The sequence below is a fragment of the Ascaphus truei genome, chromosome 16, assembly GCF_040206685.1.
Source record: "Ascaphus truei isolate aAscTru1 chromosome 16, aAscTru1.hap1, whole genome shotgun sequence".
NCBI lineage: Eukaryota > Metazoa > Chordata > Amphibia > Anura > Ascaphidae > Ascaphus > Ascaphus truei.
Window position 1 is genome coordinate 13,750,401 of NC_134498.1, and position 21,377 is coordinate 13,771,777.

A 21,377-nucleotide genomic window follows, 5' to 3' on the forward strand; every position below is an offset into this window, starting at 1 on the left:
GTTATAATACTGGGGTGTTAGAAGGCCGAGGTTAGAATACAGGGGTGTTAGAAGGCAGAGGTTAGAATACAGGGGTGTTAGAAGGCAGAGGTTAGAATACAGGGGTGTTAGAAGGCAGAGGTTAGAATACAGGGGTGTTAGAAGGCAGAGGTTATAATACAGGGGTGTTAGAAGGCCGAGGTTAGAATAAAGGGGTGTTAGAAGGCAGAGGTTATAATACAGGGGTGTTAGAAGGCAGAGGTTAGAATACAGGGGTGTTAGAAGGCAGAGGTTATAATACAAGGGTGTTAGAAGGCCGAGGTTATAATACAGGGGTGTTAGAAGGCTGAGGTTATAATACAGGGGTGTTAGAAGGCCGAGGTTAGAATACAGGGGTGTTAGAAGGCAGAGGTTATAATACAGGGGTGTTAGAAGGCAGAGGTTAGAATACAGGGGTGTTAGAAGGCAGAGGTTAGAATACAGGGGTGTTAGAAGGCAGAGGTTAGAATACAGGGGTGTTAGAAGGCAGAGGTTATAATACAGGGGTGTTAGAAAGCAGAGGTTAGAATACAGGGGTGTTAGAAGGCCGAGGTTAGAATACAGGGGTGTTAGAAGGCCGGGGTTAGAATACAGGGGTGTTAGAAGGCAGAGGTTATAATACAAGGGTGTTAGAAGGCAGAGGTTAGAATACAGGGGTGTTAGAAGGCATAGGTTATAATACAGGGGTGTTAGAAGGCCGAGGTTAGAATACAGGGGTGTTAGAAGGCAGAGGTTATAATACAAGGGTGTTAGAAGGCCGAGGTTATAATACAGGGGTGTTAGAAGGCAGAGGTTATAATACAGGGGTGTTAGAAGGCCGAGGTTATAATACAGGGGTGTTAGAAGGCTGAGGTTATAATACAGGGGTGTTAGAAGGCAGAGGTTAGAATACAGGGGTGTTAGAAGGCCGAGGTTATAATACAGGGGTGTTAGAAGGCCGAGGTTATAATACAGGGGTGTTAGAAGGCAGAGGTTATAATACAGGGGTGTTAGAAGGCAGAGGTTATAATACAGGGGTGTTAGAAGGCCGGGGTTAGAATACAGGGGTGTTAGAAGGCAGAGGTTATAATACAGGGGTGTTAGAAGGCCGGGGTTAGAATACAGGGGTGTTAGAAGGCAGAGTTTATAATACAGGGGTGTTAGAAGGCAGGCACGGATTTACAGGGGCAGTCCCACTATTCCGAAACCCCACTCGTATTGTGTGGGTGTTGCTTTGAGCAGTTCTGCAATGATCCGATGCCTTTATTTGTAGGATATAGCTCTCTAGATCCCGGCTTGTAACCATACAATGTACTGTATTTTCCCCTGGCAAAGAAGCAGTTAAATGGGGTCTCTCGCTTTGTAGGAAAAGGAGCGTGACTGCGTGCTTATTTCTCATTTCTAATCTAAGTTAGGGAGAAAATAATATCACAATGTATATTTCAAATTGTGTTGAATTAGTCTTTGAATTCCTTCTCTCTGTATTGGAGCGCGCGTGTGTGTGTGTGTGTGTGTGTGTGTGTGTGTGTGTTTGTATGTATATACGATTCCTGCGTTCCTACCAATTAGTCTACAATAAAATAGTGATCTCATGAATATGGGTTATTTTGTTAAACCCTTTGGCCAAAGCGTTATAAGCCTGCATGCCACGACAAGGCATGACCGTATGCAGGTATCTACCCTAAATATATGTAATTATTGTCCTATGGACTGGTGAAAATTTGAGAAAGCCCTGAAGGGGTTAAATAAAGCATATGCTTATGTGAGTAGTGCAATTAAAATCTGGCCAAAATGAGTAACATGAGTTACCTTACTGTAGAGGCAAACTGGGTGCACAAATTCCCTGGTGTGAATATTATAAAACTTACACATATTTCTCTGTCAGCCTTACACATTCGCCTACCATTCAATAGAGGGTGATGTGTAGACTGACACTGGGGTGTAATATACCTGCACTCATTGGAAAATTGGTAGGGGCTCAGTAACTGCTATGTAAAGCAGATGAGCCAATAAACCTACCCCTATGACGTTTCAGAGATACTATATTAAAATGCCCTTAGGGAGTATGCAGCAAGGAAAAGGATTGCCTAATATTAGTGAGAAACTGTACATAATACCGCGCTCCTCCCTATAGAAGTTTGCTGCTGGTATAGAGATACAGGAATAGAATGGAGGAAGAGATTGTTTTCTGCTCTCAAGCTTAATTTTTCTGAACTCCCGGTGTGCCTGCTCTCTATTTCTCTCTCTCTCTATATATATATATATATCTATACATTGTGAAAGTGAAATGCCTGGGCATTAACGTGAAATATCAAAATAAAAGGAAATAATATTGAATTAACCTTGTGAAAAGTGTGAAAACAAGTTGAGAAAGAAGGGAAACTCTGGTGCATGAACTCATGACAAACGCTGTTTAGTACTTGAATTAATCGACCAAATGGTAAACAGAGGTCCCTAATGATCCACATTTATTAAAGTACAAGATATAAAACATAAATCACATTTGTGCACAACCTGAACCTTGAATAAGCTTAATCAATATATATATACACCACAAAACAACATTTCATATGCTTTGTCATTAGGGACCTCCTTACCATTTGACTCATTAATTCAAGTACTAAATGGCATTTTTCACAAGTTTATTTATTTATAAAATATTTTACCAGGAAGTAATACATTGAGAGTTACCTCTCATTTTCAAGTATGTCCTGGGCACAGAGTTAAGACAAATAGTACATGGTTACAAATACAGTTACATAAATGAACAGGGTATACATTATATACAAGACATTGCATGCACAGTTAGAGATAATATATATTATGGGCGTATGAAACAGTTACAGACCAGATTAAAATGTGAGACAGCCTTAGATTTGAAAGAACTTAAACTGGTGGTGGATGTGAGAGTCTCCGGTAGGTTGTTCCAGTTTTGGGGTGCACGGAAGGAGAAGGAGGAACGTCCGGATACTTTGTTGAGCCTTGGGACCATGAACAGTCTTTTGGAGTCAGATCTCAGATAAGTGCTGTATGTGGTAGGGGTGAGGAGCTTGTTCAGGTAGCTGGGTAGCTTGCACAGAAAGTATTTGAGGGTGAGACAGGAAAGGTGAACTTTGCGCCTAGACTCGAGTGATGACCAATCTAGTTCTTTGAGCATTTCGCAGTGATGTGTGTTGTAGTTGCATTGGAGAACAAAACGACAAATTGAATTGTAGAGGGTGTCAAGTTTGCTAAGCTGGGTTTGAGGTGCCGAGCCATATACTACGTCTCCATAGTCAATAATTAGCATTAGCATCTGCTGTGCGATACGTTTTCTGACCAGGAGACTTAGGGAGGATTTGTTCCTGTAAAGTACCCCTAGTTTGGCATAGGTCTTGGTTGTCAGGGTATCAATGTGCATCCCGAATGTTAAGTGGGAGTCAAACCATATGCCCAGGTATTTAAAACTAGTGACAGGGGTTAGGGTGGTGTTAGCATTGGTTCTAATCTGGAGATCAGTCGCTGGAAGCTTTAAAAATTTAGTCTTGTCCCAAATACCATTGTTACAGTCTTTTCAGTGTTTAAAAACAGTTTGAAGACTGAAGTATGTGTTGAAGGTCAGAGAGGCAATGGCTGTGTGCATATAGGATTGTGTCATCTGCATACATGTGTATTGAGGCTTCCTTACAAGCTGTGGGAAGATCATTGATTAACACTGAGAAGAGTAGGGGCCTGGAGTTCATGCACCATGTATATATGTGTGTTTGTGCGTTTGTGCGTTTGTGAATTATTGAAGTGTTTTGGAGAACAAGTTCTTTTGCCCAATATAAGAACATGAAAGGCGCAGTAATCTGTGTGCTCGGGTAAAACGAGAAGGTGGCTGCTTATCATAGTAAAAATAAATTGATATATGGCGGTTCTCTGCCGCTGCGGTTACCGGCTGTTTATTGCCTTTGTACCTGCCCTAATGTTCCCTGATCACGGAGTGCAGCGCTTCCCTAACATGGGCCGTGTTCTGTATGCTGTGAGGACGTCTTCCCCACGCTGGAGAACAGGTGCTATGGAGGTGATCGATACCTGATGACTTTATGGCTAAGATTGACAACTGGAAACAAAGGCCATGTTTGGGGATCTCCGTGACGGTTTTAATGACCGTGCCCTGGACGTGTTGGCCCGTTGGGGGGTCTCTATAACTTCAGGGACATTATGCTATAAGCGTTCATGTTCTAGGTGAAGATCCGGCACGTCCGATCACAAGCCGTCACGTGAACGCTCCGGCACTGGTGACGGAAAGGCTCGGGGTGCACTTGGTGACAGATCACGTTCTGCGCTGCTAGCCCCTGTAACAGAGAAAGGGGATCAGATCAGAGGCCTAGGTCGTAGCTAACATGTAATAGGGTCGCTGGAGTGACGTGGTAGCTACGTCCATAGGGCACCCGGGGGGGTAAGAGTGCCACCGGTCGGGTTAAAAGTTTGAATTGTAATCCATTTATCTGTTATTTATCTATTTATCTTATTAATCTATTTAACATGTTGGTCATTAATTCACTGCGGTCCTAAGTGGAAATGCATCTTTATAAGTTACGGTAGCATAATATGTACGGAGTGTTACCAGGTTATCTCTAAGACAGTGATTCCCAACAGGGGGTTCAGTAACCCCTAGGGCAGTAACCTTTTTTTGGTTTAGGAAACTTATCATTATATTGTGAAATCCTCTCTAATAACACCACCGTGATCAGAGATCAGATGCATGGTAAGGAACCCCAACCCTCTCTAATAGCGCGCCTGAGATCAGATATATTGTAAGGAACCCCAACCCTCTCTAATAGCGCGTCTGAGATCAGATATATTGTAAGGAACCCCAACCCTCTCTAATAGCGCGCCTGAGATCAGATACATTGTAAGGAACCCCAACCCTCTCTAATAGCGCGTCTGAGATCAGATATATTGTAAGGAACCCCAACCCTCTCTAATAGCGCGCCTGAGATCAGATATATTGTAAGGAATCCCAACACTAATATGACCTATTCATGAGCATGAAACAGAACCCCCTATTGCAGGGGATCCCTAATCCAGTCCTCACGTACCCCCAACAGGTCAGGTTTTCAGGATATCCCTGCTTCAGCACAGGTGGCTCAATCAGTGGCTCAGTTGAAGACTGTGCGGAAGCAGGGACTGCTTGAGCCCCCTGTGCTGCAGCTGGGATATCCTGAAAACCTGACCTGTTGGTTACCTGAGGACTGGATTTGGGAACCCTGCCTTAGGCCTGGACATGGTGCAGGGAGCGGCGCTGGGCAGCGCTGACGCTCATGCTCACGCAGGAGATTTTTCTTGTCCCTGCATGGGCGTCAGCGAGCGCGCTTGTGTGCAGGGTGGGAGCCGGGCGGGAGGCGGATCGGGAGGCGGGGCTAGCGCGCCACGTCACGCGCCGACGTCACGGACTGCCATTGGCTTCTGGCAGTCACGTGACCGGCCCTGCGCTTGCACGAGCGGCAAAATTTAAACTTGCCTGTCTCCTGCATTTCCGCACGCCTGCGGAAGCGCCGTTTAAAGCCGCGCTGATGTTTCCCCTTTTTGACCATGTCCGAGGCCTTATTGTTTAAGTTGTGCTAAAAAAAAAAGGTTAACATTGTCTGCAAGTGACGTGGTTGCACAGCGACGTGGCTGCATAGCGAAATGGCTGCACAGCGACGTGGTTGCATAGCGAAATGGCTGCACAGCGACGTGGTTGCATAGCGAAATGGCTGCACAGCGACGTGGTTGCATAGCGAAATGGCTGCACAGCGACGTGGTTGCATAGCGAAATGGCTGCACAGCGACGTGGCTGCATAGCGAAATGGCTGCACAGCGACGTGGTTGCATAGCGAAATGGCTGCACAGCGACGTGGCTGCATAGCGAAATGGCTGCACAGCGACGTGGTTGCATAGCGAAATGGCTGCACAGCGACGTGGCTGCACAGTGAGCAGTCGGTGCAGGAAGATCAAACGATCAGACACGGTTCCATATGCACCCTTCCCTTCTCCCACACGCACATACCTCCCACCCTTGGCCACGCAGCTGATTGCAGCCTTGGTAGAAAGGAATTCTGTGTGTATTAGGTGTTTGGTGACGGGAGGATATTACATAACTAGCAGTGGCCGGCAGTTATCATGGCTTCCTGTGTCTCCAATCACACTTCCTACTGTAGACTGCAAAAGGCTTCTCCTTCTGGCCCAGCTCACTGCTGTAGATTGGGGACACGGGAATTCTTCTTTGACGTGCACAGCTTTCCAAACCTCACAGGTCTCTTCTGGACATCTACTCCACTATTTGAACCGACGCTCACACCTCTCTAAGCACCAAGCAATTGGGAGCAGTGTGTTAAAGCAGACGTCCAAGCTGCCGTTTATTTTATTTCATTTTTTCCCCATTAATATGTGCATCAACACAATCCACACAATGATAAGTAATTAGCTAAGTTGCCGATTGATCCGTTCTGTGATCGATCGGCGACGATTCGGCTCGGGGGTTCACTAAAAGGCTGTCAGTGCAGCAGGAGAGGACCAAAGATGCAAAGTTCTGTGGGGAAGATCATGTGACCAGGCAGTCACTTGATACAATTGGTGCACTGCTAGAGAGAGGGCAGGGCTCAACAAGGGGTGTGCCAGAGCCTGTTTCAGAAGAGAAAGGGGATGTGACTTTGTAAAAGGTTGCTATAGAAACAAAAATGCTTGTTACATTTTAATACATTAAAAATTTCATTCAGAGTGGTTTAAAAAAATGCTACAAGTATTTTCTCATAGTACAGAACTGATTTATTAAAAGCCACACGTAGGATAGTGCTTTGTCTGCAGCTTTAGGCCGCGTTCATGGTGTATGCTGGCCTGGGTGCGAGCGTTCGCGCGTCGTCAAACTAGATTGTAGCAGGAGAGCTTTTCTGTCCTGCAGGCAGACGCGACGGGGAGACGTGTCGGGGGCGTGGCGCGTGGCAGTGATGTCACAGAGCTGGTTAGCCCTCATTAGCTGAACCGCTCCCGTGACCCTGTCGTCGCGCTGCCAAGACACATTTTTTGTCTCTCCATGCATAGCTCCTGCCGACGTGCATGCGCGTGCGCAGCGTTGGCGTTCTCATTGCCCTACTGTAACTCGTCGCGCAGCGCGAGCGCTCCTCTATGGACGAGGTGTTAAAGGGGCCATCCAAGCGGCACTTAAACATAACAAAATATATAGTTTTAATATACGCCGCTTTTGATTACCTTAATTGAAAATCAAATTGCCTATGCAATCGATTTATTCGTTCTCCTGCGTTCAAGCAGCAAAGACCCTGCTTCCCCGGGTTCACTAAATGGCCGCCTTTCAGTTTCAATTCATCCTTCAGTCAGTGTAACTCAGCAGCTACAATGTATTCTTATGTTACTAAGGTAACATTATCTATTGTTACAGTTTGCAGCTCAAACTGCCGGGAACATTGGCAACAAATGATCACAAACAGGAAAGTGTTACAAAGATCTTGCACTGCTGGGGAAGTGGGATAAAACCTGCTATAGAAATCAAATGGTATCAGTATATTAAAACTTATTAAAATGGCATTCAGAGTTGAATAATAATTTTTTTAAAAAGTAGTAAGTATTATCTAATACTACAGAACTGATTTATTTAAAAACCATGTAGGATATAATGCACAGATAATTGTGCTTTGACGCGCTGCAAAACCTACGTGTGGTGATTTCATTGGAAGGGGCGAGTAGCTCCCGAATAATAAAGTGTCCCGGATAACACTTTCTTCCAGTAAATTCACATTATTGTATCATTCCAGCATACAGTACTCATTTACCTATGAGTTGTAAGGCATTTTCCTCTCAGATTCACAATGGCGGACATATTTAAGTCCCCGCTGGAAGAAGAAAAAAAAAGGTATTTTTGTGAGCTGGAAAAGCGCAGGAAGATTTCATGGTCACAAATGTTTGGGAAAGTTAAAGAATAGGCAATCACTAAAGGAATGTATCATTATGTATAGAATGTTCCAGGCATAATGAGTCATTAACCCGTAAGATGGGGGCCCAACTCCAGACCTCAAGCCCCCCCCCAACAGGTCAGGTTTACAGGATATCCCAGCTTCAGCACAGCTGACTCAGTTGAGCCACTTATTCTGAAGCAGGGACTGATTGAGCCTCCTTTGCTGAAGCTGGGATATCCTTAATACCTGGCCTGTTGGGGGGTCTTGCGGAGTGGAGTTGAGCTTACAAACAATCACAAAGAGCTAAAGAGTCACAAGGATAACTGGCACTGGGACCCGAAGTTTACCTAGGTCCCTATATTATTATATGCTCTGTGTGCGAGATACACTGTGTCAGGCCACGTCCATAGACGGACAGGCCGCGCTGAGCTGTGCGGACGCTCCGCGCTGAGCCCCAGCATCCTCAGTGAGGATGCCTTGAGAGGGGGCTCACGCGAGCGTCCGCAGGCGTGCTGAGGAGTTGGATTTTTCAGCCGACAGCCAAGCTGTTTTTCAGCGCGCTGTCGGCTGAAAACATTCAATCAGCGCAAAGCAGCGTCAACGTGTCGGCGCCGTGACGTTGACGTCAGTGCGTCGCGGGCGATTGGCCCAGCGACGTCACTGCCCCGCCTCCCGATCGCGCCCGCTGGCTCGCCTGCATGTGCACGAGCCTCAGCGTCAGCGCTGTTCAGCACTGCTCCCCCCCTCTATGGACGTAGCCTAAAGCTTTGGTCCCGCTGCGGCCGGCGGCGCGCACAGCCGCGGGCCACCAGCTCCTTTCCTCTACTCTGGATGTCCCCACTGGCTCCTTCCGGCGTGGCTGACTGCGTGCTGTGGCGCGTCAGCCAGCCGGAGCTACAAGGAGCTTGTGGTTTCGGCGAGTGCCGCGTCACCTGCATGCAAGTGAACCAATCACGGATTGGATCCCAGCAGCCAATCCGATTTCCCGCCCCTCGCCCCCCCCTGCTCCGATCCCCCCCGTTCCGATTTCCCCCCTCTGCTCCGATCCCCCCCGTTCCGATTTCCCCCCTCTGCTCCGATTTCCCAGTGTCTATTTGTGTGTGAGTGCCTGTGCGAAGGGCTGAGTGCCTGTGCGAGGGGCTGAGTGCCTGTGCGCCTGTGCAAGGGACTAAGTGCCTGTGCGAGGGGCTGAGTGCCTGTGCGTGGGGCTGAGTGCCTGTGCGCCTGTGCAAGGGACTAAGTGCCTGTGCGAGGGGCTGAGTGCCTGTGCGTGGGGCTGAGTGCCTGTGCGTGGGGCTGAGTGCCTGTGCGCCTGTGCAAGGGACTAAGTGCCTGTGCGAGGGGCTGAGTACCTGTGCGAGGGGCTGAGTGCCTGTGCGCCTGTGCAAGGGACTAAGTGCCTGTGCGAGGGGCTGAGTGCCTGTGCGAGGGGCTGAGTGCCTGTGCGCCTGTGCAAGGGACTAAGTGCCTGTGCGAGGGGCTGAGTGCCTGTGCGAGGGGCTGAGTGCCTGTGCGTGGGGCTGAGGGGCTGAGTGCCTGTGCGAGGGGCTGAGTGCCTGTGCGAGGGGCTGAGTGCCTGTGCGGGGGGCTGAGGGGCTGTGCGGGGGGCTGAGGGGCTGTCTGCTTTGCTGCGCTGTGTGTCTGTGTGATGGCCGCGCCCCCCCACCCGTTTTGGCCACAACCTTTCCCCCCCCCCCCCGCGCCGGAAAAATTTCACCGCAGATCGTGGTGCAGTGAATTGCACGAGCCGCCGGCAAGCAAGGCGGCCGTGCAGGCGCGTGCAGCGGGGCCTTAGCCGTAGGAGGATTGAGCCGTATGAGAGGAGGAAGGGACTTTATACACAGTCACCGGACTTGATGAGCGGGTGTGGAAATGCAGAGGGAGTTAACTTAACAATGACATTTTATAGGTTTTGATGTAATGATTCATACAGAGATTGACTCACCTTAGCCAAGATGACCATTATGTGGGCAGGAGGTGACATTTTTTTAGAAATAACACCAGCACGTCTCTCCTTCAATATGCCTCATACACCTTCTTAAATCAGATGCACTGTAAGGAACCCCAAACCTCTCTAATAGCGCGACGGAGATCAGATGCATTGTAAGGAACCCCAACCCTCTCTAATAGCGCGACGGAGATCAGATGCATTGTAAGGAACCCCAACCCTCTCTAATAGCGCGACTGAGATCAGATGCATTGTAAAGAACCCCAACCCTCTCTAATGTAAGGAACCCCAACCCTCTCTAATAGCGCGTCTGAGATCAGATGCATTGTAAGGAACCCCAACCCTCTCTAATAGCGCGTCGGAGATTAGATGCATTGTAAGGAACCCCAACCCTCTCTAATAGCACGTCTGAGATCAGATGCATTGTAAGGAACCCCAGCCCTCTCTAATAGCGCGTCGGAGATCAGATGCATTGTAAGGAACCCCAGCCCTCTCTAATAGCGCGTCTGAGATCAGATGCATTGTAAGGAACCCCAACCCTCTCTAATAGCGCGTCGGAGATCAGATGCATTGTAAGGAACCCCAGCCCTCTCTAATAGCGCGTCTGAGATCAGATGCATTGTAAGGAACCCCAAGCCTCTCTAATAGCGCGTCTGAGATCAGATGCATTGTAAGGAACCCCAACCCTCTCTAATAGCGCGTCTGAGATCAGATGCATTGTAAGGAACCCCAACCCTCTCTAATAGCGCGTCTGAGATCAGATGCATTGTAAGGAACCCCAACCCTCTCTAATAGCGCGTCTGAGATCAGATGCCTTGTAAATTCTTCTTTATTTGGTACAATTTTCAAATGACCAGAGAATTGCAGGAAACCCTTTAGGGAGGCCCAGGGAACCCAAGTGTTTTTAGGAATGTCGGTTGAAAAACACGGGTATAGTGTAACCTTGTAGCTTCGTCCCTTTATTAATGTTGGCCCTTTATTCTATGAAGTCAATGGGGCTTTATAGAATAAAGGCCATTTCTCCTCAATTCGTAGCCCACCAGTTAGCACAGACCTCTGTTTTTCTACTTCAGTAGCTTGTCTTGTTTATTTGCTGTTTTCCCCCCCCAACTTTTTAAATTAAAACTGTAATCCCCAGTGGAAATGTATCTAAAAATATATTTATATTTGGCACAATCGGAGCAAATGTAAATAATACCAACGCGTTTCGCGCTGATCACCAGTTTTCTTAAACTTAATGCTGATTAAAAGCTTGAGGGGCCATAGCACTCTGATGCTGTTGCTCCTCAGGCGCTCAAGCAGTTAAGGTATCACCCAACAAATTAGTTTACCCTCACAAGAATTGTTGAGGCACTTTCTGTGAAGGCGTCCGAGGCTGTTGAATTAGATGGCAAGTGGAGACGGGCGACATTTTTTGCCGGATTGGGATTCTGCCGCGGTTTGGCCGTTAGCCTCGGAATTTTTGCAGTATATGGTTTGACATTACTGTGTATTGGGTGAACTTGTCAAACAGTGGATTCTGGATTGGTTACAATCAGAACCGTATCCCCTGGTGCTGAACAAGAGTACTTACAGGGAGCAAGTAACAGTTCAGAGAGAAAGTTCTTGGTAAATCCTAAAAAAATAATAAGATAACAATAAAGCAGTATTCTGCGACATTATGCCGATGATATCTTCAGCAATCTGTTGACTCACAGAGCGAGATTAACCGCCAGTAGTGGTCGTGTTGGTCAAGGGGGTGATGGTCCGCAAATGTCTCACCACCTGCACCATGATATAACCAAGAAACGTCTTGCTGACGTATAAACACAAGAGTAGAGAATAACTACCCGGACGTAACAAGATTAGGCCAAATACACATAATTGAAGATTGTATAGTAACAACTTGGTTGCAGTTAATTAGCATTTTATGATGGGACTTGTCCCCTTTCCTACTAGAGGGACCAGTAATGCATTGTTTAGAAAGGGATTCAGATCAAGTATAAGACAACTTTGTGACTCTCTTGATTTCTCCCTGCTAGCCATACCGGAGAAGAAATCCAAGAATAGTTTCAGAGACTTCATCCCTGTGGTGTTAAAAAGCAGAACCCGCAGCCAGTCAGGTAAGGAGGACGCCCGCCCCTTAACTCAGAGCCCAACAAGAGAGACAGAGGGGGGAAGGGGGGAGGTACAGCTGGATGGGGAACATCACTTTGTATTACTGTACATTTTGGTGATGGTTAAACAGGACCATAAAATGCTACAGATGTGTGTTTCACGGATGGCGTTATTACAGTAACAGTGATCACATGGCCCGCTTTCATTCACTTTGCCACCACTACTCTTCAAGTCCCAGGAGGGCATCACTAGGGTCATGGGGGGAGCCTTGTACTTACCTGGCAAGGGGCTAAATTGGAATACAGAAAAGAAAGGGGAGCACAGGTTAAGGGATAGTGGAGGATGTTAATATTCTCTACCAGGTAATCAATCTGGGTGTATTAATGCCCAAACTGATTATCTGGACTAAGATGAAAGGGGGAGTGATGTGTCAAATAATGTATAAATGTCACTTACACTGCCCTGCGCAAGTTCTATTGCATCAGGGTATCTTTATTAAAAAACTAAAACATAAAAATGACACAGCAACGCGTTTTGCCCTTTCTTGGTCTTCCTCAGGCTCCGTAGATCTACGGAGCCTGAGGAAGCCCAAGAAAGGGCGAAACGCGTTGCTCAACTGTGTAAGCATTTTGGATCATCTCAGCCACCGTCTAGGAACAGGACAACGGTCTGTATTTTCTGTATTCCAATTATCATCAAGGATCCTGGATAGATCCTGTTGGGGTCAGAGTCACAGGAGGACATCACGAAGCTAAAGGGAAAACAAACCCCAATAAGGTCACAAAACACCTATTTATATATTTTCCCCAACACTCTACATTGAGGTAGCGCCCGGGCACTTTTCCATTGTAAGGGGCTAAATTGATCATTGCTTGTAGCGTATAGTAATAGAGAGCATCTCCACACAAAGAGGTCCTTGGAGGATAGGTAGGATCTATGGCTGGGAGAAAGGGTTGTGTTTGGCCCCTTCTAGGCTGGAGATGTCAGGACAATGAGTCTTAGCCCCTTTAATCATTGTGGGAAAAAAGTTGCATTTTAACCCACAATGAAATGAGAAACGTGTTGGGGTTATGATTTTTTTTTTCTTTTCATATGACCTACCAGTTATGTCACATTTTTAGGATCTCTTAATCGTCACCCATTCATTCACAGACGTACGTACAACTTGGGTCAGGACGGTTGTGGGAGTTCACATGACAACGCTTTGTCACTGGGTTTTGCTTGTTTTCTAGGGGCTCTTGATTGTTAGCGGGTCTTTGGCTACCGTGGTGACCAGTCCCTCCGGCACAGAATAGGACTCCATTTTGGCATGTTCCCCATCATTTGCAACAGTTGTGTTAAAACAAATCCTAAAGCAATGAAGCAGTTTTCCCCCCTACACAGGAAGTGGAGTCCCGTGGGGGAAGGAATAAGCGGTGCACTGCTTAAATGCAAAGATGGAGGCTCGATCTCTGAATTAAAAAACAAAAACTATTTATTAGGCCAGGGGAGCGCAATCTTTTTTCCCTGCGCCCCCCTGCCGGCTGTCCCCCTCTCCTTGCGCCCCCCCTGCTTACCTTGACTCAGACGTCCTGGCGTCACAATAGGAGCCGCCTGAATCAAGGTAAGAAGAAGTTTACAGAGGCTTTGCAGCTCCCCCAGCATTAATTTAAATGCCTTCGGGAAGCGCACGGGGCGCCTAAGCCCCCCCACAGCGAATCTCGCGCCCCCCCACTTTGCGCACTGCTGTATTAGGCTATTAGCAACATAATAAAAATGAAGGGAACAAGCAGAGAGAGCATCCGACGCGTTTCTCGCATGTATGCGCTTTATCCCCCTATGCACTTGGTCTCAGCAGGCCTTAGGACTTTGTTGGTATGTCTTGAGGGCCATAGTCGCTACGTCGTTCCCTTTTGTTTTACCGGGTACAATCGATCATGTGATCATTTAAGAGCAATCACATGATGGCGACTTGCTGGAGGGGCTACAGCACTCAAGCGGTTACGGTATCACCCAACACATATTAGTTTATCCTCATAAGAAATGGAGAGCCACTTTCTGTGGCGGCGTCCGAGGCTGAATGAGGTAGGACGTAGAGACGGGCGTAATGTCCTCTGGATCCCGCCGCGGATTGGCAGTTTCCTTTCAGCGGCGGAATTCCGCGGATCCGCCAGGAGAAAAAAAAGAAGCACGAATCTGCCGATCACCGAAAAGCCGCCGGCGGGTTCCGAATCCCGGAAATATGGCGTGTGCGCGAGAGAGTGATGTGCGCGAGGGTAGTGTGCGGCCCACCTATTCTATATATATATCCCTCTCAAACCTCCCTCCAGATAACATAGGGAGACAGCCCTCTGCTGAAAAGGAGCACCCCCGGGTACCTGAGATGTGCTAATGAGATATGCAGAGCACATGTACATGGCTCGCACCTCACACTTCCTGAAACCATTTCCATAAGAACTATCTGAGAATCCACGGACCGGAGTCCCGCTGTCTCACACATCTCCAGGAGCCAGTTGGCTTCATTTGCAAGGGGCTAGGGTTGACCTGTCTCTGGCGTATGGCAGATTGCCGTCATTTCCCTGTCTAGCACTTGAGAGGTCCAATCCCACGTAGCTGGACAGAAAACAACCTGTTGTAATGAATTTAGCCACCCAATCGGCTGCCTTAAACAAATATAATCATGTTAATAGCAAATACATGGCTGTTTTCTTTTTTTATTACAAATTGCGTATGTTAGAGCAGGGGAGGCCCACGCCGGTCCTCAAGGGCCACTAACATGTCAGGTTTTAAGGATATCCCTGCTTCAGCACAGGTGGTTCAGCAAATGACTGACTCACCTGTGCTGAAGCAGGGATATCCTTCAAACCTGACCAGTTGGTGGCCCTTGAAGACTGGAGTTGGCCTCCCCTGTGTTAGAGCTTCTGAATGGGGAAGTGTTTGTTTAACGCACAGAACGCACAACACTCAGAACGCACAGCACTCAGAACGCACAACACTCAGAACGCACAGCACTCAGAACGCACAACACTCAGAACGCACAGCACTCAGAACGCACAACACTCAGAACGCACAGTACTCAGAACGCACAATACTCAGAACGCACAATACTCAGAACGCACAACACTCAGAACGCACAGCACTCAGAACTCACAGAACGCACAGCACACAGAAAGCACAGAACGCACAGCACTCAGAACGCACAGCACTCAGAACGCACAGAACACACAGAACGCACAGCACTCAGAACGCACAGCACTCAGAACGCACAGCACTCAGAACGCACAGAACACACAGAACGCACAGCACTCAGAACGCACAGCACTCAGAACGCACAGCACTCAGAACGCACAGCACTCAGAACGCACAGCACTCAGAACGCACAGCACTCAGAACGCACAGCACTCAGAACGCACAGCACTCAGAACGCACAGCACTCAGAACGCACAGCACTCAGAACGCACAGCACTCAGAACGCACAGCACTCAGAACGCACAGCACACAGAACGCACAGCACACAGAACGCACAGCACACAGAACGCACAGCACTCAGAACGCACAGCACTCAGAACGCACAGCACACAGAACGCACAGCACACAGAACGCACAGCACTCAGAACGCACAGCACTCAGAACGCACAGCACTCAGAACGCACAGCACTCAGAACGCACAGAACAAACAGAACGCACAGAACAAACAGAACGCACAGCGCTCAGAACGCTCAGAACGCACAGAACACACAGAACGCACAGCACTCAGAACGCACAGCACCCAGAACGCACAGCACTCAGAACGCACAGCACTCAGAACGCACAGAACGACAGAACGCACAGAACACACAGAACGCACAGCACTCAGAACGCACAGCACTCAGAACGCACAGAACGCACAGCACTCAGAACGCACAGCACTCAGAACGCACAGCACACAGAACGCACAGCACTCAGAACGCACAGCACTCAGAACGCACAGCACTCAGAACGCACAGCACTCAGAACGCACAGCACACAGCGCATAGCACACAGAGCGCACAGCACACAGAGCGCACAGCACACAGAACGCACAGCACTCAGAACGCACAGCACTCAGAACGCACAGAACAAACAGAACGTACAGAACAAACAGAACGCACAGCACTCAGAACGCACAGCACTCAGAACGCACAGCACTCAGAACGCACAGAACGCACAGCACTCAGAACGCACAGCACTCAGAACGCACAGCACACAGAACGCACAGCACTCAGAACGCACAGCACTCAGAACGCACAGCACTCAGAACGCACAGCACTCAGAACGCACAGCACACAGCGCATAGCACACAGAGCGCACAGCACACAGAGCGCACAGCACACAGAACGCACAGCACTCAGAACGCACAGCACTCAGAACGCACAGCACTCAGAACGCACAGAACAAACAGAACGCACAGAACAAACAGAACGCACAGCACTCAGAACGCACAGCACTCAGAACGCACAGCACTCAGAACGCACAGCACTCAGAACGCACAGCACTCAGAACGCACAGCACTCAGAACGCACAGCACTCAGAACGCACAGCACTCAGAACGCACAGAACAAACAGAACGCACAGCACTCAGAACGCACAGAACAAACAGAACGCACAGCACTCAGAACGCACAGCACACAGAGCGCACAGCACACAGCGCACAGCACACAGAGCGCACAGCACACAGAGCGCACAGCACACAGAACGCACAGCACTCAGAACGCACAGCACTCAGAACGCACAGCACTCAGAACGCACAGAACGCACAGCACTCAGAACGCACAGAACAAACAGAACGCACAGAACAAACAGAACGCACAGAACAAACAGAACGCACAGCACTCAGAACGCACAGCACTCAGAACGCACAGCACTCAGAACGCACAGCACTCAGAACGCGCAGCACTCAGAACGCACAGCACTCAGAACGCACAGCACTCAGAACGCACAGAACAAACAGAACGCACAGCATTCAGAACGCACAGAACAAACAGAACAAACAGAACGCACAGCACTCAGAACGCTCAGAACGCACAGAACACACAGAACGCACAGCACTCAGAACGCACAGCACCCAGAACGCACAGCACTCAGAACGCACAGCACTCAGAACGCACAGCACTCAGAACGCACAGCACTCAGAACGCACAGCACTCAGAACGCACAGAACGACAGAACGCACAGAACACACAGAACGCACAGCACTCAGAACGCACAGCACCCAGAACGCACAGCACTCAGAACGCACAGCACTCAGAACGCACAGAACGACAGAACACACAGAACGCACAGCACTCAGAACGCACAGCACTCAGAACGCACAGAACGCACAGCACTCAGAACGCACAGCACTCAAAACGCACAGCACTCAGAACGCACAGCACACAGAACGCACAGCACTCAGAACGCACAGCACTCAGAACGCACAGCACTCAGAACGCACAGCACACAGAGCGCACAGCGCACAGCACACAGAGCGCACAGCACACAGAGCGCACAGCACACAGAGCGCACAGCACACAGAACGCACAGCACTCAGAACGCACAGCACTCAGAACGCACAGCACTCAGAACGCACAGAACGCACAGCACTCAGAACGCACAGAACAAACAGAACGCACAGAACAAAGAGAACGCACAGAACAAACAGAACGCACAGCACTCAGAACGCACAGCACTCAGAACGCACAGCACTCAGAACGCACAGCACTCAGAACGCACAGAACAAACAGAACGCACAGCACTCAGAACGCACAGCACTCAGAACGCACAGCACTCAGAACGCACAGCACACAGAGCACACAGAACGCACAGCACACAGAACGCACAGCACACAGAGCACACAGAACGCACAGCACACAGAACGCACAGCACTCAGAACGCACAGCACTCAGAACGCACAGCACTCAGAACGCACAGAACAAACAGAACGCACAGAACAAACAGAACGCACAGCACTCAGAACGCACAGCACTCAGAACGCACAGCACTCAGAACGCACAGAACAAACAGAACGCACAGCACTCAGAACGCACAGCACTCAGAACGCACAGCACTCAGAACGCACAGCACTCAGAACCCACAGCACTCAGAACGCACAGCACTCAGAACGCACAGAACGCACAGCACTCAGAACGCACAGCACTCAGAACGCACAGAACAAACAGAACGCACAGTACTCAGAACGCACAGAACAAACAGAACGCACAGCACTCAGAACGCACAGCACTCAGAACGCACAGCACTCAGAACGCACAGCACTCAGAACGCACAGCACTCAGAACGCACAGCACTCAGAACGCACAGAACAAACAGCACTCAGAACGCACAGCACTCAGAACGCACAGAACACACAGAACGCACAGCACTCAGAACGCACAGCACTCAGAATGCACAGCACTCACAACGCACAGAATAAACAGAACGCACAGCTCTCAGAACGCACAGCACTCAGAACGCACAGCACTCAGAACGCACAGAACAAACAGCACTCAGAACGCACAGAACGCACAGCACTCAGAACGCACAGCACTCAGAACGCACAGCACTCAGAACGCACAGAACGCACAGCACTCAGAACGCACAGAACGCACAGCACTCAGAACGCACAGCACTCAGCACTCACAGCACTCAGAACGCACAGAACAAACAGCACTCAGAACGCACAGAACGCACAGCACTCAGAACTCACAGCACTCAGAACGCACAGCACTCAGAACGCACAGCACTCAGAACACACAGAACGCACAGCACTCAGAATGCACAGAACAAACAGAATGCACAGCACTCAGAACGCACAGCACTCAGAACGCACAGAACAAACAGAACGCACAGCACTCAGAACGCACAGAACAAACAGAACGCACAGCACACAGAACGCACAGCACTCAGAACGCACAGAACGCACAGCACTCAGAACGCACAGCACTCAGAACGCACAGAACGCACAGAACGCACAGAACAAACAGAACAAACAGAACGCACAGAACAAACAGAACGCACAGCACAAACAGAACGCACAGAACAAACAGAACGCACAGCACTCAGAACGCACAGCACTCAGAACGCACAGCACAAACAGAACGCACAGCACAAACAGAACGCACAGCACAAACAGAACGCACAGAACAAACAGAACGCACAGCACTCAGAACGCACAGCACTTAGAACGCACAGCACTCAGAACGCACAGCACTCAGAACGCACAGCACTCAGAACGCACAGCACTCAGAACGCACAGCACACAGAACGCACAGCACACAGAACGCACAGAACGCACAGCACTCAGAACGCTCAGAAGGCACAGCACTCAGAACGCACAGCACTCAGAACGCACAGAACGCACAGCACTCAGAACGCACAGCACTCAGAACGCACAGCACTCAGAACGCACAGCACTCAGAACGCACAGAACACACAGAACGCACAGCACACAGAGCGCACAGCACACAGAGCGCACAGCACACAGAGCGCACAGCACACAGAGCGCACAGCACCCAGAACGCACAGCACCCAGAACGCACAGCACTCAGAACGCACAGCACTCAGAACGCACAGCACTCAGAACGCACAGCACTCAGAACGCACAGCACTCAGAACGCACAGAACGCACAGCACTCAGAACGCACAGAACAAACAGAACGCACAGAACAAACAGAACGCACAGAACAAACAGAACGCACAGAACAAACAGAACGCACAGCACTCAGAACGCACAGAACAAACAGAACGCACAGCACTCAGAACGCACAGCACTCAGAACGCACAGCACTCAGAACGCACAGCACTCAGAACGCACAGCACTCAGAACGCACAGAACGCACAGCACTCAGAACGCACAGCACTCAGAACGCACAGCACTCAGAACGCACAGCACTCAGAACGCACAGCACTCAGAACGCACAGCACTCAGAGCGCACAGCACACAGAGCACACAGAACGCACAGCACACAGAACGCACAGCACTCAGAACGCACAGCACTCAGAACGCACAGCACTCAGAACGCACAGAACAAACAGAACGCACAGAACAAACAGAACGCACAGAACAAACAGAACAAACAGAACGCACAGAACAAACAGAACGCACAGAACAAACAGAACGCACAGCACAAACAGAACGCACAGAACAAACAGAACGCACAGCACTCAGAACGCACAGCACTCAGAACGCACAGCACTCAGAACGCACAGCACTCAGAACGCACAGAACAAACAGAACGCACAGAACAAACAGAACGCACAGAACAAACAGAACAAACAGAACGCACAGAACAAACAGAACGCACAGAACAAACAGAACGCACAGCACAAACAGAACGCACAGAACAAACAGAACGCACAGCACTCAGAACGCACAGCACTCAGAACGCACAGCACTCAGAACGCACAGCACAAACAGAACGCACAGCACAAACAGAACGCACAGCACAAACAGAACGCACAGAACAAACAGAACGCACAGAACAAACAGAACGCACAGCACTCAGAACCCACAGCACTCAGAACCCACAGCACTCAGAACACACAGCACTCAGAACGCACAGAACGCACAGCACTCAGAACGCACAGCACTCAGAACGCACAGAACAAACAGAACGCACAGTACTCAGAACGCACAGTACTCAGAACGCACAGAACAAACAGAACGCACAGCACTCAGAACGCACAGCACTCAGAACGCACAGCACTCAGAACGCACAGCACTCAGAACGCACAGCACTCAGAACTCAGAACGCACAGAACAAACAGCACTCAGAACGCACAGCACTTAGAACGCACAGAACACACAGAACGCACAGCACTCAGAACGCACAGCACTCAGAATGCACAGCACTCACAACGCACAGAATAAACAGAACGCACAGCTCTCAGAACGCACAGCTCTCAGAACGCACAGCACTCAGAACGCACAGCACTCAGAACGCACAGAACGCACAGCACTCAGAACGCACAGCACTCAGAATGCACAGCACTCACAACGCACAGAATAAACAGAACGCACAGCACTCAGAACGCACAGAACGCACAGCACTCAGAACGCACAGCACTCAGCACTCACAGCACTCAGAACGCACAGAACAAACAGCACTCAGAACGCACAGCACTCAGAACGCACAGCACTCACAGCACTCAGAACGCACAGCACTCAGAACGCACAGCACTCACAGCACTCAGAACGCACAGCACTCAGAACGCACAGCACTCAGAACACACAGAACGCACAGCACTCAGAACGCACAGAACAAACAGAATGCACAGCACTCAGAACGCACAGCACTCAGAACGCACAGAACAAACAGAACGCACAGCACACAGAACGCACAGAACGCACAGCACTCAGAACGCACAGAACGCACAGCACTCAGAACGCACAGCACTCAGAACGCACAGCACTTAGAACGCACTTAGAACGCACTCAGAACGCACAG

The 21,377-nt window shown here is 49.4% G+C and overlaps 1 protein-coding gene across 2 annotated transcripts in view; it reads left to right on the forward strand.

Annotated features, from left to right (window-relative positions):
- The window catches only part of BCORL1 (BCL6 corepressor like 1), an 86,282-nt gene that overhangs the window by 30,397 nt on the left and 34,508 nt on the right, over positions 1 to 21,377 (forward strand). The window contains exon 5 of one of the 2 annotated variants that reach the window (XM_075572802.1): positions 11,883 to 11,963. The exons of the other annotated variant lie outside the window; for it this stretch is intronic. Coding sequence (XP_075428917.1) covers positions 11,883 to 11,963 — 81 coding nt within the window. The remainder of the gene's footprint in view (positions 1 to 11,882; positions 11,964 to 21,377) is intronic. 2 annotated transcript variants of the gene reach the window in all.